We start from the raw sequence: 10,276 nt of genomic DNA, 5'->3' as shown, positions 1-10,276 counted from the left end.
TTTTGTTATAAAGATTTTTCCCCAATTTGTTGTTTCCCTTCTGGTTTTGGCTACATTGTTTTTGTTTGTACAAAAGCTTTTTAGTTTATTTTACATTCTGTAATTTTCTCTAACTCTTGCTTTGTTTTAAAATCTTTCCTTTCCCAGAGATCTGACAAGTAAACTAAAGCTATAACAACATAATAAATGACTCAAAAGAATCCAGATTTTAAAAGAATTTATCATTTAAACATGAGTTCCAACAGGGAACCATATCAAATTCATGTCAGGCATTAATTTATACACAGTACCATTTGGTAACATGAAATGACTTTTCATAAGATCACATAATTAATGAAATTCCTGATATATGGATTTTAGACCAACCACATGTAAAACTTCATGCAGAATTATGCAGTAGGAGACTTTAATATCCAATCAACAAAATAACAAAGCAAATATACAATTCTTATTAAATCACAGGTTCTGTGTTATACAATTCATAATTTCCAAGGTAGCACTCATGTGTCAAGTTTTAATCTATTCCAATTAGCCCTCTTTTTAAGAGCCCATAATTAAATTTAGTCCAACTTTGATTTTCACAAAGAATTCATTGCTTTGAGGGTAGTCCTAACTCACTATAGCTTCTACTTTATAATACCCTCAAATCAAACTGTAATTTTTAATACTTTTGTTCCCAATAATATAAACATAGGAAATTCCCAAGATAAATTTCTATCAGTCATTCTCCTTTCACTAATATTTGTTACAATAACATTTCAAACAGACAGTTTTCCAATCTTTAGTTTACTCATTTCCTTCCTTATAATATTAGCAAAGAATAATTAACTTTTTAATTATTGCTAGTTCTGCTATTCACTATGAGATGGAAGAATCCAAAAATTCTTTAAGATGCATTTTTTTAGCAAATATAAAAATCCTTTAAAGAACAGTTAAGTTCTAAAAGTTTGTCATCCAGAGTAACAGAAAGAATTTCCCTAAGTAAGCCACATTTAGTTCCTATTGTTTACTTGAACAAACCTTTCCTTTTAGAGGAGGAGACAAAAACAATTCTTAAGAATTTAAATATGTCATATAATTTACAGTAAACTTTCTTTTTAAAAAGTTTAAAAACACTTACCTTCCACCTTAGAATCAATGCTATGTATTGGTTCAAAGGCAGAACAGTGGAAGGGTTAGGCAATGAGGGTTAAGTGACTTGCCCAGGGTCACAGAGCTAGGAAGTATCTGAGGTCAGATTTGAACCTAAGACTTCCTGGCTCTAGGTCTGGCTCTCAATCTACTGAGCTACCTAGCTGCCCCCTACAGTAAACTTTCTGAAAAAATAAATACAGGAATAATTTCTGCTTCACTTCAAAGTTTGGGAAATGTCCAAATAAGTGTCCTAATAACTTATTTATCTTTAATTTTAATCCCCAGTTTACAGAAACTTTTCTTGAATGTTTCTGCCAAGTTCGCTCTGCTTATTCAGAGGAATATATTTGCTTTCTCTGCTGTTAAAACAGCAAATTGAGTATTCTGAAGGATAGCCTTTATTTCACCTGTTAAATTGATTTCTCTTCACCTAAAGTTTAAGGAATATAAACTCAAAAGTCACTACATATTCTTCCAATTTTACAAAAATTATTTAAAGGACAATTTAGGGATTTACAGCTTCACATGTAAATTCTTTTTAACCACTTATCTTACTCTGACTCTCTTGTCTTCCAAATGTCTTCAGCATTCCAGGATGAGAGGGAAAGACAGAAAAAGTTCTAAAAATATATCATTTGCGTACCCAGACATGTAACAGTTAATACTCCCAGCTCCTACTTGCCTGATTTACTATTTTTTGGAAAAAGTTTCACTGACTATTTTTACAGGCTGAAATAAACTTATAGATAAAGACACAGATAAAAGCAAAGAACAGATATGCAACTACAGTTTAAAAAAATTTCAGGGTCAATTTAAAAAACATTCAGTTTAGGAACTTAAATTAGATTGAGATTTAAAGCTGACTATGTTTAAAAAATTTCATTCTGATCAAAGATTCCCCCATTTTGGAGCCAGTAGTTAAAGGATTATTGCTACTACCCACAATCCAAGGAAGTGACCAAAGCAATTAAACCAGGAAATCTCCCTGGAAGAAATGGATGGACAAACTCCTCCTATATGTGCCTTATTTTGTTCTCACTTTCCAATAAGTCCTATTGGATATCCCTCAAGGCAGTAAGAAGAGGCCACCCTAAAATGGAGTTATCCTCTTCCCCTCCTCATTTAACTTGGGATTCCCCACCTCTGCTAATAGCTGCTCCAACCTTGCTGGCATTTTGGGGGCATTCCTGGTACTCACTTGGTAGACCACAGAGATTAAAAAGTATGGTAATGCCATGCCACACTGAAGTCTGAAGTCATTCTGGGATTTCCTCTGGTGTATTTCACATTCCAAGTCTAAGTACCATTTTTTTGGTGTTATGACACAAAGGACCTGGGAGAATAAACCCCTCCCCTTACCCTCCCACACCCACCAAAGAATGAGGCCAGACTAGCCAGTATGGTGAACAATAGAAAGAGTTTTATTAAAGACAACTTAAAAATGGGTAGTTCATTATGGACAATGGGCAAAGTGGATCCCCATGCCATCATACTCTGAGGTACCCTTTTATAGGGAGGGGTAAACAAAGCACATATAGCATGGACCAGGTATACACATGTTTTCTTGGTAGTGTGCTGATAAGGATGATCCCAGGGTCAGCAAAGGTATTTCCCAGGACTGGCAAGGTGTGGTAACATGCCTAAAGGAGGCACATATGTACATATCTTCCCCTTATATAAAGGGGTGAATGTGAGGTCAGGTTTTCTCATGTAACATGGCCATGTAGTTGAAATCCTAGCCTCCGATAGGACAAGGAAGAGACTTTTGGAAAGGTGGAGAGAATAAGAACTAAAAGCTAAGGGGCAAGGGAGGGACCTTGAGAAGATGGAATTAGCTCTCCCCTATTTATTCTTTAGACTTTAGCCACCAGGAATGTATACAACCCACCCCACTTAAGAATGATTATTTTTATTTTAGAAAAATTTTCCATGGTTACATGATTCAAGTTCTTTCTCTCTTCTCCAAACTATCTCCCCCACCCACCCATAGCCGAAGTGCATTTCCACTGCATTTTACATGTGTCATCACTTATGTGTCACCTATGTCAAGACCTATTTCCATATTATTGATAGTTGCATTAGGGTGATCATTTAGAGTCTACATCCTAAATCATATCCGCATCATCTCATGTGTTCAAGCAGTTGTTTTTCTTCTGTTTCCACTCCTGTAGTTCTTCATCTGAATGTGGATAGTGTTCTTTTCATAAGTCTCTCAGCCTTGTTCTGGATTCTTGCATTGCTGCTAGTAGAGAAATCCATTACATCCCTTCCAACATTTATTACTTTCCTTTGCTGTCATGTTAGCCAATCTCGTAGGTGTGAGGTGGTACCTCAGAGTTGTTTGGATTTGCATTTCTCTAATTATAAGAGATTTAGAATACTTTTTCATGTGTCTATTGCTAGTTTTGATTTCTTTATCTGAAAATTGTCTATTCATGTCTCTTGCCCATTTATCAATTGGAAATAGCTTGATTTTTTGTGCAATTGCTTTAACTCCTTATATATTTGAGTAATTAGACCTTTGTCAGAGTTTCTTGTTATAAAGGTTTTTTCCCAATTTGTTGATTCCCTTCTAATTTTGGTTGCATTGGTTTTGTCTGTACAAAACCTTTTTAAGTTAATGTAATCAAAATTATTTATTTTACATTTTGTAATTTTTTCTAGCTCTTGCTTGGTTTTAAATTATTTCCTTTCCCAGAGATCTGACAAGTATACTGTTCTGTGTTTGCCTAATTTACTTATAGTTTCCTTCTTTATATTCGTCATTTACCCATTCTGAATTTATCTTGGTGTAGGGTGTGAGATGTTGATCTAGATCTCTCCCATACGGTTTTCCAATTTCCCCAGAAGTTTTTGTCAAATAGTGGATTTTTGTCCCTAAAGCTGGGATCTTTGCATTTATGATAGACTGTCTTGCTGAGGTCATTTAACCCAAGTCTACTCCACTGATCCTTCCTTCTGTCTCTTAGCCAGTACCATATTGTTTTGATGACCGCTGCTTTATAGTACAGTTTAAGATCTGGTACTGCTAGGCCCCTTCCTTCACATTTTTTTTCATTATTTCCCTTCATATTCTTGATCTTTTGTTCTTCCAAATGTTCTTCCAAATCGTTATAGTTTTTTTCTAATTCAGTAAAAAAGTTTCTTGGTAGCTTGATAGGTATGGCACTAAGTAGGTAAATTAATTTCGGTAGAATGGTCATTTTAATTATGTTAGCTCATCCTACCCATGAGCACTCAATATTTTTCCAGTTGTTTAGATCTAGTTTTGTGTGGAAGGGTCCAGATAGGTCCTGTGGTAGTGGCAGTGGGGCATTTGTGTGAAAGGTTGATTTTCAGCGTTGTTGGTTCCCTTGGAGACTCCTACAATCGCGATGGCCCATGGAAACCAAAGGGAACTTGCCCGTCAGAAAAATATGAAGAAAACACAGGAGATTAGCAAGGGAAAAAGAAAAGAAGATAGCTTGTCTGCCTCTCAGAGAAAGCAGAGGGATTCTGAAATCATGGAACAAAAGCAAAAGGCTGCTAATGAGAAGAAATCTCTGCAGAGAGGTGAAAAATAACCCAACAGTAATTTGAAGAACCAGGTGGATCACAAGATCTGAAATCAAGAATTTGTAGAATGGCCAGCCATTAAAAATTAACAATTTATCATATCTTTAAACTTGTTTACTTTCTACTTATATTTCTTTGTAATTCATGATATAAGTTGCATGTATAGAATAGTTCTTCTAAGAAATGGAATTTTAGTGCTTCATGCTTGTAAAAGTGATGGAAATTAGTGATTGACTTCATATATTTAATATCTAAAATTATATAAATGAGTTGTTTCATATCAGAATTTAAGTTTCAAATCTTCTATATTTATGATGTATTAACTTTCTTTAAAGTAAACATTAAGATCCATTAGAACTTTTTACATTTGGATTTATAAAAGCTAAATTTTCATGTAACTTTTTAGAGCATGTTTTGAATGAAGTATTATCTAAATATAACACTTCTCAGATTAGCAAACAAATGTTTTAGCAACAGCAGTATAAACTGGCAATTTTATATTTCCTTGTAACTTGAAAAAATTGAGAGTATACTGACTACCCTCTTTTAATCCAGGATTGATGTTGCTTATAAAAATGTTCCTTTCTGAAAGCAGTAGATTCCCAAGACAGTATCTATCAATTTACAGTGTAAATATAATTCCAGAGGGAGAAAAGGGGGAAATGTCATTTAGTGACATTTTTGTTCAACTAGGAATGCTCTTCCTTCTCAATTTCAATAGAGGAAAATGAGGCCCAAGGTTTTTACAACCAGTAAATAATGAACAGAGATTCCAATCCAGATTGGAGACTTGTCCAATCTGACTTAATCAATGATGGAAAGATAAATGTTTTGTTTTGTTTTGTTTTTTTAAACTGGACTTGTGCTAGGGAAATCTCTCCACCAAAGCAAATCAGCACCTGCTTTGCAATTTCTAGTCTCAGTGTTGCCTGAGGTACTGTGAGCTTAAGTGAGCTGCCCCAAGGTCACAAAATCAGTATGTATCAGAGGTAGCACTTGAACCCAAGCCATCCTGACTTTCTTTTAAACTCTTACCTTCTGTCTTAGAATTGATAGGTTACAGTATATGGACTCTTTAAGACAGAACATCAGCAAGGATTTACTGAGTTTGGGGTTAAGTGATTTGCCCAGGGTCACACAGTTATGAAGTGTGAGGTCAGGTCCTCCCAACTCCAGGCCTGGAGCTCTGTCTACTGTTATACCTAGCTGCCGCTTAAGGCAGTTTAATTTCTATTCTGTCATACTGCCTCTCAGATTTATGGTGGATAAAAAAAATAAACTATAATATATAACTATTTGTATACATTTATGTTGGCCTCATTTTAAGGGAAGGAAATGGCTCATTCTAGTTTGTCCAAAACTATACTGTTGAGCCTTACAAGGACTCAAATTCAGGTCTTTCATATTAACTGATATATATATATACTGTCCCCTTTGTTAATAAAAATTCTTTAAAAATTGTAGCATCCCCTATGTTTCTGATCACAGTAAAGGAAAGCATTTGTGGAAACTGCATAATGCTTTCAAAGATACCACTTACTAGTTTAACTATAAAAGACAATCTTTTTTAATATCAGTCTTTTTCTATTGGAATATGTGCCTATGAATTATGAAATGACAGGTAACACTTATATGGTTTACAAACATTTTACCTTCTTTGATCTTCAAAACTCCATTAGGCAACTACTATAAGTATTATACTATTTCTATAGTTGTGGAAACCGAGGCTAAGAGATTAAGTCACTTACATGTGCAGTACACAACTAACACAGATCCCCTCAGTCCCAAGCTCAGCTTTCTATCTGTTGTTATACCACACTGCTCCCCAAAATTACAAATAACCCCAAAACCAAATGAAGTCACATTCAGCCTAAATAAGACTGACATTTATCAATGTTAATAACATATGATAGAAAAAGGAGATGAACTGGTACAATGTTATGAATGGGAGACACAGAAATACACGAATATTAAACATCTGAAGACAATACAGTTAAGAGAAAACCTTTTTAAAAGACCTGAAAAGATATACATACCAGAAAATTGGTGAAGAAAATAACTAACAACAAAGTAAATAAAATAACAATACAAATTGACCCAAATCAGCATTTCTCTAAAGTACTAACAAAACCCAAAAAGAAACAAGAAATTTCCTTTAAAATAAAAAATGCAGGGGCAGCTGGATGGCTCAGTGGATTGAAAGCCAGGCCTAGAGACCAGAGGTCCCAGGTTCAAATCTGGCCTCAGATACTTCCTAGCTATGTGACCCTGAACAAGTCACTTAACCCCTATTGCCTAGCCCTTACTGCTCTTCTGCTTTGGAACCAAGTTGGTTCCAAGACGAAGATAAGGATTTTTTTTAAGAATAAAATATTTAGTGGGAAAGTTTTTTTTGGGTGGGGGTTGGTAGATATGGCATTAAATGGATTCATTTGGGTGGGGTTGTCATTTTTGTTATGTTGGCTCCTCCTGCCCATGAGCAATTAATGGTTTTCCAATTGTTTGGATCTAGTTTTAATTGTGTGGAAGGTGTTTCATAGCTGTGTTCGTATAATTTCTGTGTATGTCTTGGCAGATAGATTCCCAAGTATTTGATTTTGTCTAGGGCAATTTTAAATGGCATTTTTCTTTTCTAACTCTTGATGCTGGGATGTGTTGGACATATAATAGAGATGCTGATGATTTATATGGGTTTGTTTTGTATTCTGCGGCTTTGTTAGAGTTGTTGATTGTTTCCACTGGTTTTTTGGTTGATTCTCTGGGATTCTTTGGGTGGACCATCGTGTAGTTTGCAAGGAGTGATGGCTTGGTCTCCTCATTGGCCATTTTAAGACCTTTAATTACTTTTTCTTCTCTAATTGCTACTGCTAGTGTTTCTAGTACAAGGTTAAATAATAGAGGTGATAGTGGGCATCTTTGTTTCACTCCTGATCTTGCTGGGAAGGCTTCTGGTTTGTCCCCATTGCACATGATGTTTGCTGGTGGTTTTGGATATATACTGTTTGTTGTTTTTGGGAGGGCCCCTTCTATTCCTATACTTTCTAGTGTTTTCAGTGGGAATGGGTGTTGTACTTTGTCAGGGACTTTTTCTGTATCCATTGAGATAATAATGTGATTTTTGTTGGTTTGCTTGTTGAAGTGGTCAGTTGTGTGGATGGTTTTCCTGGTGTTGAATCATCCTTGCATTCCTGGTATAAATCCCACCTGATCATGATGAATAATCCTTGTGGTCACTTGCTGGAGTCTTTTTGCTGGTATTCTATTTGAGATTTTTGCATCTGTGTTCATTGAGGAGATTGGTCTGTAGTTTTCTTTCTCTGTTTTTGGTCTGCCTGGTTTTGGAGTCAGTGCCATATTGGTATCATAGAGGGAATTTGGTATAACTCCTTTGCTTATTGGGTCAAATGGTTTGTGTAGTGTTGGGATTGGTTGTTCTTTGAATGTTTGATGGAATTCACTTGTGAATCCATTGGGCCCTGGGGATTTTTTCTTAGGGAGTTCTTTGATGGCTTGTTCAATTTCTTTTTCTGATATGGGATTATTTAAATATTCCATTTCTTCTTCTTCAGTTAATCTTGGCAATTTATATTTTTGAAGATATTCACCCATATCTCCTGAATTAGAAAAAGCTAACAAGTTCATTTGGAAGAGCTAAAGATCAAGAATATTAAGAGAAATAATGAAAAAAATGCAAAGGAAGGTGGCCTAGCAGTACCAGATCTTAAACTGTACTATAAAGCAGTGGTCATCAAAACAATATGGATTGGCTAAGAGACAGAATGGAGGATCAGTGGAATAGACTTGGGATAAGTGGAACCAGCAAGACAGTCTATGAAAAGCCCAAAGAGCCCAGCTATTGGGGCAAAAATCCATTATTTGACAAAAACTTCTGGGAAAAATTGGAAAACAATGTGGGAGAGATTAGGTTTAGATCAACATCTCACACCCTATACCGAGATAAACACAGAAATGGTGTTTGCCATGTTTCTATGCCCTAGTACATGATCAATCTTTATGAATGTACTGTGTGCTGCTGAAAAGAAGGTGCATTCCTTTTTGTCCCTATTTATTTTTCTCCACATATCTATTAGCTCTAATTTTTCTAGGATTTTATTCACCTCTTATACCTCTTTCTTATTTATTTTTTGGTTTGATTTATCTAGATCTGATAGGGGAAGTTTGAGGTCTCCCACTAGTATAGTTTTACTATCTATTTTGTCCTTGAGCTTCACTAGCTTCTTCTTTAGAAATTTGGAAGCTATAGCATTTGGTGCATGCCTATTGAGTACTGATATTTCTTCCTTGTCTATACTGCCTTTTATTAGGATATAATTACCTTCCCTATCTCTTTTAACCACATCTATTTTTACTTTGGCTTTGTCAGATATCATGATTGCAACTCCTGCCTTCTTTTTCTTAATTGAAGCCCAATAGATTTTGTCATAGCCTTTTATTTTTACTCTATGCATGTCTACCTGCATGTTTCTTGTAGACAACATATGATAGGATTTTGGTTTCTAATCCACACTGCTATTTGCTTCCATTTTATGGGTGAGTTCACTCCATTCACATTCAGAGTTATTCAGAGAATACAGCTGTGTATTCCCCAAAATTTTGACTCCCTCTCCTTGTCCTGCCTTTTCTTCTTTCATTATTTCCTTCTACACCAGGGTTTTGTTTTTAATCAATCCTCCTAATCCCCTCCCTTATTTTACTCCCCTTTCCCCCCTCCCTTCTTATTCCCCTCTTATTTTTCTTTATGGTCTTTTAAAGCTATCCTCCTACACTCTCCCTCCCTAGTACTGATTCCTTCCCCACCAGTTCATTTGTTATCCTTCTACTTTCCTATAGGGCATGAATCAATTCTCTGCCCCAATGGATCTGATTCTTCTTCCATCCTTGAGTTAATTTCACTGCATGTAAACAAAGTATTTCCTGCCTCCAAACTCTTAACCCTTCCAGTGTTTTGATCTTCTCCCCTGCTCCCACCATGAGCCTCTTTATGGAATATAAATTTACTCCATTTTTCCTCTTTTCCCATTTCTCATAATATTAGCCCCTTTTTTACCTCTAGTTTTATATATATTTATACATACATATATATCTTGACATTTCATCCTATACAATTTGTCACTGTTCCCTCTAAATATACTTCTTCTAGCTATCTTGCTGTTAATAATTTTTAAGAGTTACCAATATCCTCTTTTCTTATAGTGATACAAATAATTTGAACTTATTTTGTTACTTAAAAGAATTTCCCCCCTCTCTTAATTATCTTTTGGTGATTTCCTTGAGTTTTGTGTTTGGACATCAAATTTTCTGTTTAAGTCCAGTTTTTTCTTTATGAATTCCTGGAAGTCTTCAATTTTATTAAATGACCATACTTTCCCCTGCAAGAATATAGTCAGTTTTGCTGGATAGTTGATTCTTGTTTGTAGACCCAGTTCCCTTGCTTTTCGAAATATTATATTCCATCCTTCTGGTCCCTCAATGTAGATGCAGCCAGATCCTGTATTATCCTAACTGTAGTTCCCTGGTATCTGAATGAATTCTTAACAGCTTGTAATATTTTTTCCTTGCTCTGGTA

General features: G+C 35.3%; 1 protein-coding gene across 1 annotated transcript; it reads left to right on the top strand.

Moving 5' to 3' along the window:
* Positions 1-4,480: 4,480 nt before the first annotated feature.
* On the top strand, positions 4,481-4,706 carry LOC123253601 (small EDRK-rich factor 1). Its single transcript, XM_044682777.1, has one exon. The coding sequence runs from the start codon at positions 4,509-4,511 to the stop codon at positions 4,695-4,697; it is 189 nt and encodes a 62-aa protein (XP_044538712.1). The 5' UTR covers positions 4,481-4,508; the 3' UTR covers positions 4,698-4,706.
* Positions 4,707-10,276: the final 5,570 nt, after the last annotated feature.

Source organism: Gracilinanus agilis, chromosome X, assembly GCF_016433145.1.
Source record: "Gracilinanus agilis isolate LMUSP501 chromosome X, AgileGrace, whole genome shotgun sequence".
Taxonomy (NCBI): domain Eukaryota; kingdom Metazoa; phylum Chordata; class Mammalia; order Didelphimorphia; family Didelphidae; genus Gracilinanus; species Gracilinanus agilis.
Note: the sequence above shows the minus strand (reverse complement) of the source record. Positions and strands in the feature narration are given on the sequence as shown.